Below are 17,657 nucleotides of genomic sequence, written 5' to 3'. Positions count from 1 at the left end.
CCTTGGCCCAGGTGTCTGTGGCCTTGTACCTCCTGTAGCGGATCCATCGCCTGCGACGGACACATGAGTTCCACTTCTTGTCTTTGGTGTAGGTGGCAGGGAAGTCTATGGCATAGGTCCAACCCTGCAGACACACAGACAGACCCATTCACACATGAATCAGCATGTATAGTGAGTTCCAACGGTATTAGGAAACTGACACGTTGTTGTTTTGGCTTTGTACTCCAGCACCTTGGATTTGAAATGATACAATGGCTATGAGGTTAAAGTGCAAACTGTCAGCTTTTTAATTTGAGGCTATTTTCATCATTATCGGGTGAACTGTTTAGAAATTACTTTTTGTAAACAGTCCCCCCATTTTAGGAAACCAAAAGTCCTGTGTCAAATTCACTTATATGTGTATTAAAGTAGTAGAAAGTTATGTTTTTGCTAACCTCCCCTGATATTGGTAATGGTGAGAGGTTAGCATGTCTTGGGTGTATAATATTTGACCCTCTGTAACTTTATCACTCATCATTATTCAAGATTCATTCAGGATTATCTGTAATCACCGTAGCATCCACATTAATGTAGAAGTGTTTAGAAATATATTCTATTCTTATCTACAATAAATAAAAGGGACTCCATAATGACACAATATGTTATTTACCATTCATTTCTACTGGGAAGAAAATAATCTGAAACACATCCAAAACAAACAGCAAATGCATTCAAAAATGTGTAAAGTTACAAGCTTGATGTAAGCATTGGGCGCTATCAATATGGGACCAAATACTTCACTTTTCACTACATTAATTCACATAAGTGAATTTGTCCCAATACTTTTGTTCCCCTAAAACGGGGGGACTGGGTACAAACAGTGCTGTAATCACCCGATATGGATGAAAATACCCTCAAATGAAATCTGCCAGTCTGCCACTTAACCCTGTAGTCATTGTATAATTTCAAATCCGAAGTGTTGGAGTACAGAGCCAAAACAACAACAAATGTGTCACTAAGTTCACTCCGTCCAAACATTTCATGCAGATGAATTACCTGACACATGGAAAAAGTCCAGACGGGGCTGATGGAAACATGAAATGAGGGTACAATTTTATAAATGCCGACAGACAATTTGTTCTTTCGACATGTTGGGATCTTTTTGTCTGTAAAATTAATTATGCGAGAAATAGCAGTGAAAATAAACATGATACCGATGATATGTTGTGTGGCCCTCCCACTATGACTCGGGGAAGCATGCAGTTTATTAGGCTACAGATGAAATAAGTTATGATGAACTTCACAGGGTGAAAGTGCCCGGTGATGAGCTTGATGCTCCTTTCCAATACATATCGAGGTTCTTATTCTGGTGACATGATGATCACTCTTATGAATAATAATCTCATACTGTAGGTAGTCTACCCACTGTCTCTGCCAGCTGTTGGCTGGAGCACAAGTGCCAAGACCAGAGTGGACACATTTTCTATACAATGCAACAGTTTTTGTGACAAAACCATCAGTACATTTGAAAATGTGATGGTACATGGGAAATGAATGATGGTACATGGGAAATGAATGTAAAAAGTAGTTTTTATGTGCACTACATCATCATGCACATCATTTCATCTGCAAAAAGTCAGTTTGATGGAAACATCTCTGGTGGGAAAATGGGCATATTGTTTTTTGCAGATTTTAGAGTATTGGAATGAAAATCTGTCACCAATTGGATGGAAACCTAGCTAGTCTACTGTTGGAGATCACTGTATGTGAGGGGTAAGACAATGACAGAGAGGGAGGGAAGAAAGACAGAGAGAGGGAGAGAGAGAATGAGAGAGAGGGAGAGAGAGAGAATTAGAGAGAGGAGAGGGAGGGGAGGAGAGAGAAGGAGAGAGAGGGAAAGAGAGAGAAGGAGAGAGAAGGAGAGAGGGAAAGAGAGAGGGAGAGATAAGGAGAGAGAGGGAAAGAGAGAAAGAGAGAGGGAGAGAATCGAGATAGAGGGGACATATAAAATGGAGGAGGCAAGAGAGGAGAGAGAAAGATACAGAAAAGAGAGAAAGACAGAAAAAGAGAGAACATTCACTTCTTTCTCTGTGGGCTCTCCTCCAAAGTTCTCGTCAATGTACCAGTCCCCCTCCCACTCCCAGTTGGTCGAGGGAAGAAAGAAGCTGTCAAGGGGTTGGTGTTCCAGTCCTGTGATGTTACTCCACTGCCAGCGGTCGCTCGGCAACAAGCGATCCGAGAAGTTATCCATGGGATTCCATCGCTGAGAGCGAAAGAGAGAGAGATAGAGGGAGATATATATATTTATTTGTATTATTATTATTTTTTTAAATTGAACTTTTATTTAACTATGCAAGTCAGTTAAGAACAAATTCTTATTTACAATGACGGCCTACTCCAGCCAAACCCGGACGACACTGGGTCAATTGTGCACCGTCCTATGGGACTCCCAATAACGGCAGGATGTGAAACATATATATATATAGAGAGACTATTAAAGACTACCAGAACCCACTGGATTCTCCAATTACATTGAATGAACTACAGGACAAAATACAAACCCTCCAACCCAAAACAATCTGTGGTGTTGATGGTATCCTCAATGAAATTATAAAATATACAGACCACAAATTCCTATTGGATATACTTAAACTCTTCAACATCATCCTTAGCTCTGGCATCTTCCCCAATATTTGGAACCAAGGACTGATCACCCCAATCCACGAAAGTGGAGACAAATTTGACCCCAATGGGATGTTGGATATGTCAACAACAACGTTGGGGAAATCCTCTGCATTATCATTAACAGCAGACTAGTTCATTTCCACAGTAAAGAAAATGTACTGAGCAAAGGTCAAGTGTACTTTTTACCAAATGACTTGACAACAGGCCACATATTCACCCTGCACACCCTAATTGACAAACAAACAAAAGAACATAGGCAAAGTCTTCTCATGCTTTGTTGATTTCAAAAAGCTTTTGACTCAATTTGGCATGATGGTCTGCTATACAAGTTGATGGAAAGTGGTGTTGGGGGAAAACATACAACATTAGAAATTCCATGTACACAAACAACAAGTTTGGGGTTAAAACTGGCAAAAATCAAACACATTTCTTTCCACAGGGCCAGGGGGTGAGAAAGGGATGCAGCTTAAGCCCCATCCTCTTCAACATGTATATCAACAAATGCCATCAAAAGGTACATAAATGTACAAAAGGTACATAAAATTCAACATACCAATTAGGATCTAGCTAAAAAAATACTTCAATCAGTTTTAGAACACTTTTGCCCTTTTCACAAAATGGGACAAACACCAAAGTGAGACTCTGCATGCAGAATTCTGCAAAAATATCCTGTGTGTACAATGTAAAACACCAAACAATGCAAGCAGAGCAAAAAAGAGCTGTCAAAATCCAGAAAAGAGACGTTAAATTCTACAACCACCTAAAAGGAAGCGATTCCCAAACCTTCCATAGCAAAGCCATCACCTACAGAGAGATGAACCTGGAGAAGAGTCCCCTAAGCAAGCTGGTCCTGGGGCTCTATTCACAAACACAAACAGATTCCACAGAGTCCCGGGACAGCAGCACAATTAGACCCAACCAAATCATGAGAAAGCAAAAAGATAATTACTTGACACATTGGAAAGAATTAACAAAAAAATTGAGTAAACTAGAATGCTATTTGGCCCTAAACAGAGAGTACACAGTGGCAGAATACCTGACCACAGTGACTGACCCAAACTTAAGTAAAGCTTTGACTATGTACAGACTCAGTGAGCATAGACTTGCTATAGAGAAAGGCTGCCGTAGACAGACATGGCTCTCAAGAGAAGACAGGCTATATGCACACTACTCACAAAATTAGATGGAAACTGAGCTGCACTTCCTAACCTCCTGCCAAATCTATGACCATATTAGAGACACATATTTCCCTCAGGTTACACAGAGAGTTAAAAAACAAACCCAGTTTTGATAAACTCACATATCTACTGGGTGAAATACCACAGTGTGTCATCACAGCACCAAGATTTGTGACCTGTTGCCACAAGAAAACCAGTGAAGAACAAACACCATTGTAAATACAACCCAATATTTTCCCTTTTGTACTTTAACTATTTGCACATTGTTACAACACTGTGTATAGACAATATGACACTTGAAATGTCTTTATTATTTTGGAACTTCTGAGAGTGTAATGTTTACTGCAAATATTTATTGTTTATTATCTACTTCACTTGTTTTTGCAATGTTAACATATGTTTTCCATGCCAATAAAGCCTTGGAATTGAAACTGAATTGAATTGAGAGAGAGAGAGAGAGAGAGAGAGAGAGAGAGAGAGAGAGAGAGAGAGAGAGAGAGAGAGAGAGAGAGAGAGAGAGAGAGAGAGAGAGAGAGAGAGAGAGAGAGAGAGAGAGAGAGAGGGTTACAAGAACCATAAATGCATCAGGTGCAAGAGAAGCACAAACACAGGCACAGACACACAGCCCACCCTCCCCCCGCCCCACACACACAGCCCACCCTCCCCCCGCCCCACACACACAGCCCACCTTCCCCCCGCCCCACACACACAGCCCACCCTCCCCCCGCCCCACACACACAGCCCACCCTCCCCCCGCCCCACACACACAGCCCACCCTCCCCCCGCCCCACACACACAGCCCACCCTCCCCCCGCCCCACACACACACAGCCCACCCTCCCCCCGCCCCACACACACAGCCCACCCTCCCCCCGCCCCACACACACAGCCCACCCTCCCCCCGCCCCACACACACAGCCCACCCTCCCCCCGCCCCACACACACAGCCCACCCTCCCCCCGCCCCACACACACACAGCCCACCCTCCCCCCGCCCCACACACACAGCCCACCCTCCCCCCGCCCCACACACACAGCCCACCCTCCCCCCGCCCCACACACACAGCCCACCCTCCCCCCGCCCCACACACACAGCCCACCCTCCCCCCGCCCCACACACACAGCCCACCCTCCCCCCGCCCCACACACACAGCCCACCCTCCCCCCGCCCCACACACACAGCCCACCCTCCCCCCGCCCCACACACACACAGCCCACCCTCCCCCCGCCCCACACACACAGCCCACCCTCCCCCCGCCCCACACACACAGCCCACCCTCCCCCCGCCCCACACACACAGCCCACCCTCCCCCCGCCCCACACACACACCCTCCCCCCGCCCCACACACACAGCCCACCCTCCCCCCGCCCCACACACACAGCCCACCCTCCCCCCGCCCCACACACACAGCCCACCCTCCCCCCGCCCCACACACACAGCCCACCCTCCCCCCGCCCCACACACACAGCCCACCCTCCCCCCGCCCCACACACACAGCCCACCCTCCCCCCGCCCCACACACACAGCCCACCCTCCCCCCGCCCCACACACACAGCCCACCCTCCCCCCGCCCCACACACACAGCCCACCCTCCCCCCGCCCCACACACACAGCCCACCCTCCCCCCGCCCCACACACACAGCCCACCCTCCCCCCGCCCCACACACACAGCCCACCCTCCCCCCGCCCCACACACACAGCCCACCCTCCCCCCGCCCCACACACACACAGCCCACCCTCCCCCCGCCCCACACACACAGCCCACCCTCCCCCCGCCCCACACACACAGCCCACCCTCCCCCCGCCCCACACACACAGCCCACCCTCCCCCCGCCCCACACACACAGCCCACCCTCCCCCCGCCCCACACACACACAGCCCACCCTCCCCCCGCCCCACACACACAGCCCACCCTCCCCCCGCCCCACACACACAGCCCACCCTCCCCCCGCCCCACACACACAGCCCACCCTCCCCCCGCCCCACACACACACAGCCCACCCTCCCCCCGCCCCACACACACAGCCCACCCTCCCCCCGCCACACACACACAGCCCACCCTCCCCCCGCCCCACACACACAGCCCACCCTCCCCCCGCCCCACACACACAGCCCACCCTCCCCCCGCCCCACACACACAGCCCACCCTCCCCCCGCCCCACACACACACAGCCCACCCTCCCCCCGCCCCACACACACAGCCCACCCTCCCCCCGCCCCACACACACAGCCCACCCTCCCCCCGCCCCACACACACAGCCCACCCTCCCCCCGCCCCACACACACAGCCCACCCTCCCCCCGCGCCACACACACAGCCCACCCTCCCCCCGCCCCGCCCCACACACACACAGCCCACCCTCCCCCCGCCCCACACACACAGCCCACCCTCCCCCCGCCCCACACACACAGCCCACCCTCCCCCCGCCCCACACACACAGCCCACCCTCCCCCCGCCCCACACACACAGCCCACCCTCCCCCCGCCCCACACACACAGCCCACCCTCCCCCCGCCCCACACACACAGCCCACCCTCCCCCCGCCCCACACACACAGCCCACCCTCCCCCCGCCCCACACACACACAGCCCACCCTCCCCCCGCCCCACACACACAGCCCACCCTCCCCCCGCCCCACACACACAGCCCACCCTCCCCCCGCCCCACACACACAGCCCACCCTCCCCCCGCCCCACACACACACAGCCCACCCTCCCCCCGCCCCACACACACAGCCCTCCCTCCCCCCGCCACACACACACAGCCCACCCTCCCCCCGCCCCACACACACAGCCCACCCTCCCCCCGCCCCACACACACAGCCCACCCTCCCCCCGCCCCACACACACAGCCCACCCTCCCCCCGCCCCACACACACAGCCCACCCTCCCCCCGCCCCACACACACAGCCCACCCTCCCCCCGCCCCACACACACAGCCCACCCTCCCCCCGCCCCACACACACAGCCCACCCTCCCCCCGCCCCACACACACAGCCCACCCTCCCCCCGCCCCACACACACAGCCCACCCTCCCCCCGCCCCACACACACAGCCCACCCTCCCCCCGCCCCACACACACAGCCCACACTCCCCCCGTCCCACACACACAGCCCACCCTCCCCCCGCCCCACACACACAGCCCACCCTCCCCCCGCCCCACACACACAGCCCACCCTCCCCCCGCCCCACACACACAGCCCACCCTCCCCCCGCCCCACACACACACACACAGCCCACCCTCCCCCCGCCCCACACACACACAGCCCACCCTCCCCCCGCCCCACACACACAGCCCACCCTCCCCCCGCCCCACACACACAGCCCACCCTCCCCCCGCCCCACACACACAGCCCACCCTCCCCCCGCCCCACACACACAGCCCACCCTCCCCCCGCCCCACACACACAGCCCACCCTCCCCCCGCCCCACACACACAGCCCACCCTCCCCCCGCCCCACACACACAGCCCACCCTCCCCCCGCCCCACACACACAGCCCACCCTCCCCCCGCCCCACACACACAGCCCACCCTCCCCCCGCCCCACACACACAGCCCACACTCCCCCCGCCCCACACACACAGCCCACCCTCCCCCCGCCCCACACACACAGCCCACCCTCCCCCCGCCCCACACACACAGCCCACCCTCCCCCCGCCCCACACACACAGCCCACCCTCCCCCCGCCCCACACACACAGCCCACCCTCCCCCCGCCCCACACACACACACAGCCCACCCTCCCCCCGCCCCACACACACAGCCCACCCTCCCCCCGCCCCACACACACAGCCCACCCTCCCCCCGCCCCACACACACAGCCCACCCTCCCCCCGCCCCACACACACACACACAGCCCACCCTCCCCCCGCCCCACACACACAGCCCACCCTCCCCCCGCCCCACACACACAGCCCACCCTCCCCCCGCCCCACACACACAGCCCACCCTCCCCCCGCCCCACACACACAGCCCACCCTCCCCCCGCCCCACACACACAGCCCACCCTCCCCCCGCCCCACACACACACACAGCCCACCCTCCCCCCGCCCCACACACACACAGCCCACCCTCCCCCCACCCCACACACACACACCCTCCCCCTGCCCCACACACACACAGCCCACCCTCCCCCCGCACCACACACACACAGCCCACCCTCCCCCCGCCCCCCACACACACAGCCCACCCTCCACCGCCACACACACACACAGCCCACCCTCCCCCCGCACCACACACACACAGCCCACCCTCCCCCCGCCCCCCACACACACAGCCCACCCTCCACCGCCACACACACACGCACCCTGTACCTGGTTTTCGAATGTCTCCTCCTGGTAGCGTATGGGAACATCACTAGAGTGGACATTCAGGTAGATGTGATGGTCACAGGCGATACCCCAGCAACACTGCTGCACGGCCGTCACCCTCTTAAACTCTAACACAGCATCACGACACTGCTCCCACTGCTGCCCTCTGGTGGACAAGCTGTACACACGCCCATACACATCCACTGCCCACAGCAGGGACACAGGCATGTTCAGGCCTAAGGAGAGACGTACTAAAGTAAGATGTACTGCTTTAATTTAAAAGATTCAACTGTTCGGTCTAAAAATAAGGTCATTCACCTCAGGGTCAAGCCAGCAGGCCATCAGATTTGCCACCAGTGCTCCTTATAGGACACCTCACTGCACTCTATACTCCTCTGTAAACTGGTCATCTCTGCATACTTGTCGCAAAACCCACTGGTGATGCTTATTTATAAAACCCTCTTAGGCCTCACTCCCCCCTATCTGAGATATCTACTGCAGCCCTCATCCTCCACATACAACACCCGTTCTGCCAGTCACATTCTGTTAAAGGTCCCCAAAGCACACACATCCCTGGGTCGCTCGTATTTTCAGTTTGCTGCAGCTGGCGACTGTAACGAGCTGCACAAACACTCTGACAGTTGTGGCTGTATTGTTGTCTCTACCTTCTTGCCCTTTGTGCTGTTGTCTGTGCCCAATAGTTTTTGTACCATGTTTTGTGCTGCTACCATGTTGTGCTGGTGCCATGTTGTGTTGCTACCATGTTGTTGTCATGTTGTGTTGCTACCATGCTGTGTTGTCATGTGTTGCAGCCTTGCTATGTTGTTGTCTTATGTCTCTTATGTCTACTGTTGTGTTGTCTCTTGTCGTGATGTGTGTTTTGTCCTACATTATATTATTATTATTATTATTAGTTTTAATCCAGCCCCCGTCCCTGCAGAAGGCCTTTTGGTAGGCCATTTGTGAATAAGAATTTGTTCTTAACTGACTTGCCTAGTTAAATATTTTGATTTGAAATAATAAAAATCTTTTTTTAGCTAGCAGGCCTGATTTTGTGTGTGTGGGGGGGGGGGGGGGCGACGACATAATTACACATCATTTGTACACTGCAAATCAACCACAAGAAGCCCAAACAGATATAACATTGAACTAAAACATAATGATTTCAAACCTTGCTTATATTTGTATATGATGTGTGGGAATACTTGGGAACTGATTCCTTAAACTTAAATCACGTAGAAGCTGATTTCCTGGTGTTTTAATAGTATTTTATGTGCAACAATAAAATTACAAATAAAAATAATAATGTGAGTTTGGTTATTACATTTTTTTTGGCTCTGAAAACTTGTGGGGCCAAATAAAACCACCCGTGGGCCAAATTTGGCCAGTAGGCCACCAGTTAAGGGAACACTGATCTACACTCATTGAAGTTGTTTAAACAGGTGACATCAATAAGAGATCATAACTTTCATCTGCATTCACCTGGTCAGTCTATATACACTCAGTGTATATTGTCTCTTTGTCCCTTTGATTGTAGCAGGCTTTAAGATAATCTCATCCAACCCAAGTCTATCCATTTGGGGGTAAAAAGCCAACCTGACCTTACAATTTACCCCTGTTCTGTGTAAACTGTGCCAGCTTCCTCCTGTCCTATTCCTTGCCCACTGCACTAGGGTAGTGGTTCCCAACCAGGGGTACTTGGACCTATCCACAGGGGGTACTTGAGAAGACTCATGAGACCATAGGCCCATTGGTAAAATGCACATGAGGGGGTACTTCAGGGGTACTCCAGGCAGAGCAAAATTCTGTTGGTGGTACAGTAAAATAAAACGGTTGGGAACCACTGGGTTAGGGGCACTGTCTATCTTGTTGTTGGGAACCACTGGACTAGGGGCACTGTTCTATCTTGTTGTTGGGAACCACTGGACTAGGGGCACTGTCTATCTTGTTGTTGGGAACCACTGGACTAGGGGCACTGTTCTATCTTGTTGTTGGGAACCACTGGACTAGGGGCACTGTTCTATCTTGTTGTTGGGAACCACTGGACTAGGGGCACTGTCTATCTTGTTGTTGGGAACCACTGGACTAGGGGCACTGTCTATCTTGTTGTTGGGAACCACTGGACTAGGGGCACTGTCTATCTTGTTGTTGGGAACCACTGAACTAGGGGCACTGTTCTATCTTGTTGTTGGGAACCACTGGACTAGGGGCACTGTTCTATCTTGTTGTTGGGAACCACTGAACTAGGGGCACTGTCTATCTTGTTGTTGGGAACCACTGGACTAGGGGCACTGTTCTATCTTGTTGTTGGGATTTTGGGATCATGCTGTGAGGTTACAATAATAACCATGATTAAAGCTGCAATATGAACTTTAGGGGCAACCCGAAATGTGAGTTATACACCTGTCATTATTTTACATGTATTTAACTAGGCAAGTCAGTTAAGAACAAATTCTTATTTACAATGATGGCCTACCCCAGCTCAACCTGGACGACGCTGGGCCAATTGTGCGCCGCCCTATGGGACTCTCAATCACAGCCAGATGTGATCCATCTCAGGTAGGCTGAGTCACGTATCTTCATCACTGCCCCATATTCTGAACACTGTGGTCATTACACCATAGTCTATGTGGCATAACATAAATATAGTATGACGTTTATCATGAATAACTTCATCATTTTAAAGGGGATTTGCTGAATTTTTATGTTAAAACTAACAACCCTCCTCTCTTTTGCTTCCTGTATATTATGCAATGTCTGGAGCGAGTGATGCTCTTCAAAGGCATAGTCCCTGTCACTAGCAATTAATTAACTGATGTAGCCAGAGAGAGACCTCTGTGTACTGTCTGAACCGAGCTGAGATATGATCTTAAATAGCCCACTTGACTCGACAGTCTCTTTAGCGACAACTGTCACCCACCAAGCAAACTGCAACATTGTAACTTTTTGCGAGAATACTGTGAAAAATGAATGACATTTGTTACATTGTAATGGCGCAGTGAATGATCAACATGGATACATTGTAGATAGTACAATCTTGCTAAGTGACATATAGCTAGGCTTCGGTTGGCTTATAAAACACTCTAAACTAGTATTAGCCAGCTAAGTGTATCACAGGTAGTCTGCTATTTTTGCATAATATAGCTAGCTGGCTGCTGCTGTCAGACAATCTACAACCGCATAACTGAATGACATTATGTTGCTTATAGGGAGGTTTACCACTGCAAAACCAGACATTAAATAGCTTGCTAGTTAGCAGTAGCTCATCACTTACCTTGCGCTCCATCTCATAAACGGTATGGCAGTTCACGTAAATCACTGCAATTCATTCGGCATATCAGATTGAATATACAGTGATTTCACGTTAGCCACTACTGTATCTATTTACATTGCAATCGTTTCCTAATCCGAAACAGGAAGTGTTGGGTTTTACTGTAAACGCAGATTGGCTGCTGCACCAAAATGAACCAATAGCTACATTTGTCCAGTAGGTCACGCTCGTAGTTTAGTTATTAAAGGGCAGTACAAGGTATGATAGCGTTGGATAAAATAATAGAATACAATCGATAATGCACTTGTCTTTCCTTACCAGCACTGAATTTGCTTAAAGCTGGTATATTGAGGAAAGTTTGACTTACAATGACTGTGATGTGTGGCTTGCACTGAATGTAAGAGCCAATGTATACTTGATCCGAAAATGTGGTCGGAGGCGCCATATGAATGGTGTGACGCAATTGCAAAACCTCTGGAGGCACGCAGAGGCCAACATGAGCTCTGTACCGCATCGTCGTGCGCCTCTCAAATGTTGTGACAATGCAGAGGGCTCTGTATAGCTCCGCTTTGACACACACACACACACACACACACACACACACACACACACACACACACAATAGGAGTAGACAGTGGACATAATGGACAGTAATGTCCTATTGACAATCCCTCAGCATTGTCTCATGCTTTTCCTTCCAAATGTGTCTTATGACCAACAAAATAGCAACGTAAACAGACTCTAGTGGTAAACATAGACATCTTTATTTAGACATTAATGTGAGTGTTTATGGCAATCACATTAACATAACTTAAAGCTATTTACAATGGGGCAGGAAATAATGGTAGCCTACTCATTCGTTCAATATAAAATAAAAACGACTCATTCAATTAAAAGACAACCAAATTGTCAATTTCATCTCATGTATTAAGGGACATACACATTGTCAGTTATACAGTCTTCATACAGATATGCAGTAGGTTATGGCAGTAAAATGCAAAGACAGTACATTAATTTTAAAAAATGTTTAAAAAAATAAAGACCATGTTAAGGTTTATCCTGTTTTACTGTGAGATAACATAACTTTAGTCTACAGAACACCATGGTAAAGCATTTTCCTTGTCACCTTTAGAGAATGACAGAATACACATCAGTATCTGAACAGAGATAGAAGAGGAAGCATAAACTTATTTGGGAATCATCAATTATCATGGACAGCAGTGTGTATCATGAATTCCTCTACACTGAAGGAAGAGAAAAACCCATATACTCTTTCGATATACTGCATACTACATGGTTCATACGGTATTTCTACCAATAACAATGTTATTGTGATTTACAACAATTGTGTATTTGTAAAACACAGTCTTCAGCTTACCATGAAAAAAACTAAGATAAATTGTCTCCATACAACTTTATAAACATCATGAACCTTTAAACAATAAACATCATGAACCTTTAAACAAGTGTGAAAAAAAAATAAATTTAAAACTATGAAGAAATAGCATAGCAGAGTCCATATGTCAATCCATTCCCCATTCAGCATACATTCATTTAGTCTATGGCTAATCAAAAATCACTTATTTTCATTTTAAACACAACTTACATGAGCTATATTCATTCTTCCATAAACTCTCATTGTTTACACTCAATACACTTAGTGGGGGCTGAGTAGACTTCTTTATGATGAAATGAATTGAAAAAAAATGATACATCTCTAATTTGTTTAAAATGTACGGATAAATAGTAGCCTCCCCATTGAAAAATGGTTACGTCATAATGAAAAAATAAATATGGCAAAAAATGTAGCACTTCTTTCCCCAACTAGTGTCCCTGTGCCTCATTCCTACAACTACTACAGACAGAATACAGTGCCTAGAGAAGGTCTACAGACAGAATACAGTGCCTAGAGAAAGTCTACAGACAGAATACAGTGCCTAGAGAAGGTCTACAGATAGAATACAGTGCCTAGTGAAGGTCAACACACCCCAAATATTACAAAAAGAAACTAATAATCATTTTGCCTTCCTACCGATGTACACAACCTAATCCACATTTTCAGTGAAATAAATTATAGAAAATGTTCAAAATGAAAAAGAAAAAAAAAAAAAAGAAGTCTTGATTGTGTATGACTTCACACCCCAAAGTTAATACCTGGTGGAAACACTGTTGGCAGCCATTACAGCTGTGAATAATTTGGAATAAAATTCCAACTCTCGACAACTCTTAGGGAAATATATATCCATCGTTTTTGTCAAAATTGCTCAAGAGCAGTAAATTATCATATAATAACTCATGTTATAGGTATGCTTGTCAACGGCAGGGACTGGGGAGTTTGTCATAATCAAAAATAAATATGAAAGGAGCAAAGTCCAGGTAAGAAGTTAGAGAAAACCCTGCCTCAGTCTTCTGAAAACCTAACCCTGGGATAGATGTTTTTGCGGAACAATTACACAAATGTTAATGCCGAAGAGTCCAAAATGTTTTCCAAGAGGTGTTGAGTGTTCCTCAGTAGTCCACTCTCAGTCCTGACTAACTTTGCTTGAAAATCAGAGACACGGTTTGAATATTGGTGTCCATCAATGATTCCCAACCAAATGTAATGAGCTTGAGCAATTTTGCCAAAGCAATGGTTGCCCTAATAGTACAACAAATGATTCCCAGCTGTAATGGCTACCAAAGGTGCTTCCACCCAGTATTAACTCTGGGGTGTTGTATAATTTATCTTTCAGTCTGAAAATGTGAAGTAGGTTGTGTAGGTCAGTGTAGGTCAGTAGAAAAAAAACATTTATTCCCTCTGTAGATTACATTTTAAGGCAACAAACTTTGAAGACTCTGCAAAGGGTGTGTAGACTTTCACTAGCGACTGTATATATATTTATTTTAAAAACAATCTGAACGCAAAAGAGTGAGGAAGGTAGCCTGGATTTGATTATGTTTCAGCACTGCCCATAATCATTGTCACTTCACTACTCTGTTTTACAATGGAGCTGGCTACAACGGAGCTGGCTACAACGGAGCTAGTTACAACGGTGCTGGCTACAACGGAGCTAGTAACAACGGAGCTAGTAACAACGGAGCTAGTAACAACGGAGCTGGCTACAACGGTGCTGGCTACAACGGAGCCAGTAACAACGGCGCTGGCTACAACGGTGCTGGCTACAACGGAGCCAGTAACAACGGCGCTGGCTACAACGGTGCTAGTTACAACGGAGCTAGCTACAGCGGTGCTGGCTACAACGGAGCCAGTAACAACGGCGCTGGCTACAATGGAGCTTGCTACAACGGAGCCAGTAACAACGGCGCTGGCTACAACGGTGCTGGCTACAACGGAGCCAGTAACAACGGCGCTGGCTACAACGGTGCTAGTTACAACGGAGCTAGCTACAACGGTGCTGGCTACAACGGAGCCAGTAACAACGGCGCTGGCTACAATGGAGCTTGCTACAACGGAGCTAGTAACAACGGCGCTGGCTACAACGGAGCTGGCTACAATGGAGCTGGCTCGGGTACAATGGAGCTAGCTACAATGGAGCTGGTTTGCTGAAGCGGAGTAGAATCCATGCTTTGTTGACATATTGTTGGACTGTAATTCTGGAGTGTTGGTGGTGCTTTATCATTCCTCTGTCTGGATGAGCTCTGGATATTAGACGTTGGGTGCTGATCTGTCGTTGGTCACTGTAGGTCTCAGTTTGACAGTGGCAAAGGGATTCCCACCTCTGGAAAATATCATGAAAAAAAACATTGTCATATGTGAATTCATTATTATTTCCCATCAAAATCATGTGAGAGGTTTTATTGTTATAACAGAGTTATTATAAAACTTACCCCGGAAAGGGAACCTTTCCAACCTCATTGGGTAGAGAGATCTATTAACAAAAAGAAAGAGAAACACTTAAGCCATGATACATGCTGTGTATATTTGCTACATGCTGCATTATCCCCATGCAGCTGTCAGGGTTGTGTCACTCCTCAGTGAAGAACTCTGGGACGTATGGAGACGGAGAGTGCCATGATCTCATGCTGGGGGACAGGAATCTAGAATGTCTAGAAAGGCCAGCACACAGCACACCTCTTCTCTGAGTAGATGGAAATCTTATCGAAACACCAAGCAAGTGAGTGTGATGAAACTGGTTTTAAAACAGACGGTTAACTGATTACGTAGCTATGCTTGAGGTAATTTAGGATGTATAAACGTGTATCTATTGAACCAACAATTACCTGCACTCTCAGAAAGTAAGTTGTGTTCGTTTTCTATCCTTATCTGATGTTTTGAAGATCCATTCTAACAGTGGATGAGGCTGTTATCATTCAGCACAACAGATTGAATAGATACACCAACAGTCAGAGCAAACATAACACCTGGGTCACTTTCAGAGAATTTAGTTTTTGCACTGCAAAGAAATGACCCTGTTGGCCTCCTCAACCTATTCCAGGACATAACCCCTGCCCTAACACAACCACTACACTAGAGGGCAGACAGTGTCCAGGAGTGAGGGTGAATGGGCAGCTATGGGAGAGGCCCCAGACAGTGGCTTACATCAGGGACCATTCATCTTTAAGCGACAAGCAAAGTCACCTCTCCACAATCACATGATCAAAGGGGGTGGGGGGGGCAAAGAAGAAGGGAAGCAAGAAAGGATGGGACTTGTAGGAAGGAAAGGGTGAAAGGTGGGGAAGGGGTAGAACAGGTGAGGGGGCAAGGGGGAGAAGAGGGGTGAGAAAGGCCCACTCTATTACCATAGCATCTCTAACAGTAGTGTATTTCTCTCAATGCCCTGAGGCAGCAGTTCCAGCACACAAGGGCAATCAATGAGAGGAGAGAGATTGAGAGATAGAGAGAGAGAGAGAGAGAGAGAGATAGAGAGATAGAGAGAGAGAGAGAGAGAGAGAGAGAGAGAAAGATGGGAGAGAGAGAGAGAGCAAGATGGGAGAGAGAGAGAGAGAGAGCGATGAGACGAGTGAGAGATGGGGAGAGCGAGAGTGAAAAAGATGGGGAGAGAAAGAAAGAGAGAGAGCGAGCGAGCGATGGGGCGAGAGAGGGCCTATAGCTCTGTACACCATGATTACTTCATTCTCAAACCAGCTGACACAGTGCAGGTTCTAATTGAAGATGTGTGGTTGAGCAAAATGTCTGTGTAGGCCTATACCCCCCTGGTCCTCCGTCCTTCCCTTCCCAAAACCAGGCAGGCAGCATTTTTTTAATATATTTTTTATTTCTCTCTCTCAATTATCAGTGGCAGCATCAAGACATTTAGGCCTTAGGTTTCTGTCATAACCTAGCTTAAAGTGTGCTTGGTGGTGGGAGTCCTTCCCTAACTAGCCCATGTGAAAATACACAAATAAAATGTCTTCCACATTAGGTCAGCCAACTGTAAACCTGTGGAGAGGGTGAAGGTTTAACGTTCACCCTAAGAAGACAGTTTCCCAGCATATGGGCTAATAGACAACATCAAAATCAAAGTTGTTCAGACGTTTCAGAGACCTTTTAGGTGGTTTAACATTGAAATGAGTCCAACAAACTGATTTTCACTTTAAGGTGACGTGCTGACTGTATTGTTAGGTAAGAATGTGGAAGGGATGACTGGGTTCTGACCGTGTTTTTGGGTGAGGGTGTGGAGGCGCTGACCAGGCTGACAGGGCTGTTCCCTGTCCTGTCGCTGTAGTCTGGCGGCGGCAGCAAAACAGGCTCCTCCTCTTCCTGTTCCGGAAGACTGGCCACACTCAGACGACGCACCGGTGTCCCCAAACTGTAGACATAGACAGATACACACAAATGTTAGGACTTTACCTGGCCCAAAATAACCTTGTTTCTAGACACTTCTTGAAAGCCCCCTATAGATTTGAGAGGGTAGGTGTAAACAATATCATAAGATCATCACATGGCTATATGTGTCGTACCTGTTTGAGATCAGTGGTTCATTGTAAGGTCGGCAGTAAGATGAGGGAAACCAGCCCCGCCTGAAACAAACACAGACACACCAAAATATTAGCCCAATAAAACAACAATGAAGAACATCACACCTTTCATCCACACTGCACACTGCCCTAACCCATCTGGACAAGAGGAATACCTATGTGAGAATGCTGTTCATCGACTGCAGCTCAGCATTTAACACCATAGTACCCTCCAAACTCGTCATCAAGCTCGAGACCCTGGGTCTCGACCCCACCCTGTGCAACTGGGTACTGGACTTCATGACGGGACGCCCCCAGGTGTTGAGGGTAGGTAACAAC

At 48.8% G+C, this 17,657-nt stretch overlaps 3 protein-coding genes across 4 annotated transcripts in view; 1 reads left to right on the top strand and 2 right to left on the bottom strand.

The window, feature by feature from the left end:
• LOC139381488 (tectonin beta-propeller repeat-containing protein 1-like) overlaps positions 1-11,947 on the bottom strand; it is a 30,309-nt gene extending 18,362 nt beyond the window's left edge. The window contains exons 1-4 of one of the 2 annotated variants that reach the window (XM_071125078.1): positions 11,788-11,947; positions 8,153-8,385; positions 2,060-2,242; positions 2-124 (exon numbers count right to left, since the gene is read on the bottom strand). In XM_071125078.1, coding sequence (XP_070981179.1) covers positions 2-124; positions 2,060-2,242; positions 8,153-8,377 — 531 coding nt within the window. In that variant the 5' untranslated portion in view covers positions 8,378-8,385; positions 11,788-11,947. Of the gene's footprint in view, position 1; positions 125-2,059; positions 2,243-8,152; positions 8,386-11,423; positions 11,597-11,787 lie in introns of those variants that run through there. The other variant, XM_071125077.1, reaches the window with a different exon arrangement.
• On the top strand, positions 11,847-14,967 carry LOC139381286 (uncharacterized). Its single transcript, XM_071124745.1, has 2 exons — positions 11,847-11,925; positions 14,411-14,967. The coding sequence occupies exons 1-2, from the start codon at positions 11,847-11,849 to the stop codon at positions 14,965-14,967; spliced, it is 636 nt and encodes a 211-aa protein (XP_070980846.1).
• The window catches only part of LOC139381438 (BAR/IMD domain-containing adapter protein 2-like 1), a 55,617-nt gene continuing 50,125 nt past the window's right edge, over positions 12,166-17,657 (bottom strand). The window contains exons 11-14 of the mRNA XM_071124955.1: positions 17,322-17,381; positions 17,017-17,170; positions 15,249-15,289; positions 12,166-15,139 (exon numbers count right to left, since the gene is read on the bottom strand). Coding sequence (XP_070981056.1) covers positions 15,067-15,139; positions 15,249-15,289; positions 17,017-17,170; positions 17,322-17,381 — 328 coding nt within the window. The 3' untranslated portion in view covers positions 12,166-15,066. The remainder of the gene's footprint in view (positions 15,140-15,248; positions 15,290-17,016; positions 17,171-17,321; positions 17,382-17,657) is intronic.

Source organism: Oncorhynchus clarkii, chromosome 23 (assembly GCF_045791955.1).
Source record: "Oncorhynchus clarkii lewisi isolate Uvic-CL-2024 chromosome 23, UVic_Ocla_1.0, whole genome shotgun sequence".
Classification (NCBI taxonomy): Eukaryota; Metazoa; Chordata; class Actinopteri; order Salmoniformes; family Salmonidae; genus Oncorhynchus; species Oncorhynchus clarkii.
The sequence above is the reverse complement of the archived record's forward strand: the minus strand, read 5'-3'. Positions and strand labels throughout refer to the sequence as shown.